We start from the raw sequence: 369 nt of genomic DNA on the forward strand, positions 1-369 counted from the left end.
CCGCCCCCACCCTGCACCCCGTCGTCCAGTGCCAAAGCCAGATCCGGATGTGCAAGCCCAGCGGTGAGTCTGGCTGCCCTCGGTTGGGGTGTGAGGTTGGCACCTCTTGGGCGTCCCTGGTCCATGGCTGGGATGAGCAGAGAGGGGCTGCGAACGGGATGATTGACAGGTGTCAGTCAGGAGGGTCGTGTATTCAAGGACAATCAGCACCCCTGGGGACTCAGGGAGGTCCCCCCACCCACCCTGCATTGTCATCTCTGCCAAGCCCTGTGGGGACAAAGCCGTCCCTGTGTGGGTGGGGGTGTGGGGGAGTGGCAGGTGGCTGTGGTGTCCATGCTGCTCAGGGAGCTCAGGGCCTGTCCCCGCTGT

General features: G+C 64.8%; 1 protein-coding gene across 1 annotated transcript in view; it reads left to right on the plus strand.

Annotated features, from left to right (window-relative positions):
- Positions 1–369, plus strand: part of MIDN (midnolin) — a gene marked incomplete at its 5' end in the record, with an annotated part of 17,874 nt that overhangs the window by 6,136 nt on the left and 11,369 nt on the right. The window contains 1 exon segment of the mRNA XM_031063270.1: positions 5–63. Within this exon segment, the coding sequence (XP_030919130.1) occupies positions 5–63 (59 nt within the window).

The sequence above is a fragment of the Geospiza fortis genome, unplaced genomic scaffold (genome assembly GCF_000277835.1).
Source record: "Geospiza fortis unplaced genomic scaffold, GeoFor_1.0 scaffold241, whole genome shotgun sequence".
Lineage (NCBI taxonomy): Eukaryota > Metazoa > Chordata > Aves > Passeriformes > Thraupidae > Geospiza > Geospiza fortis.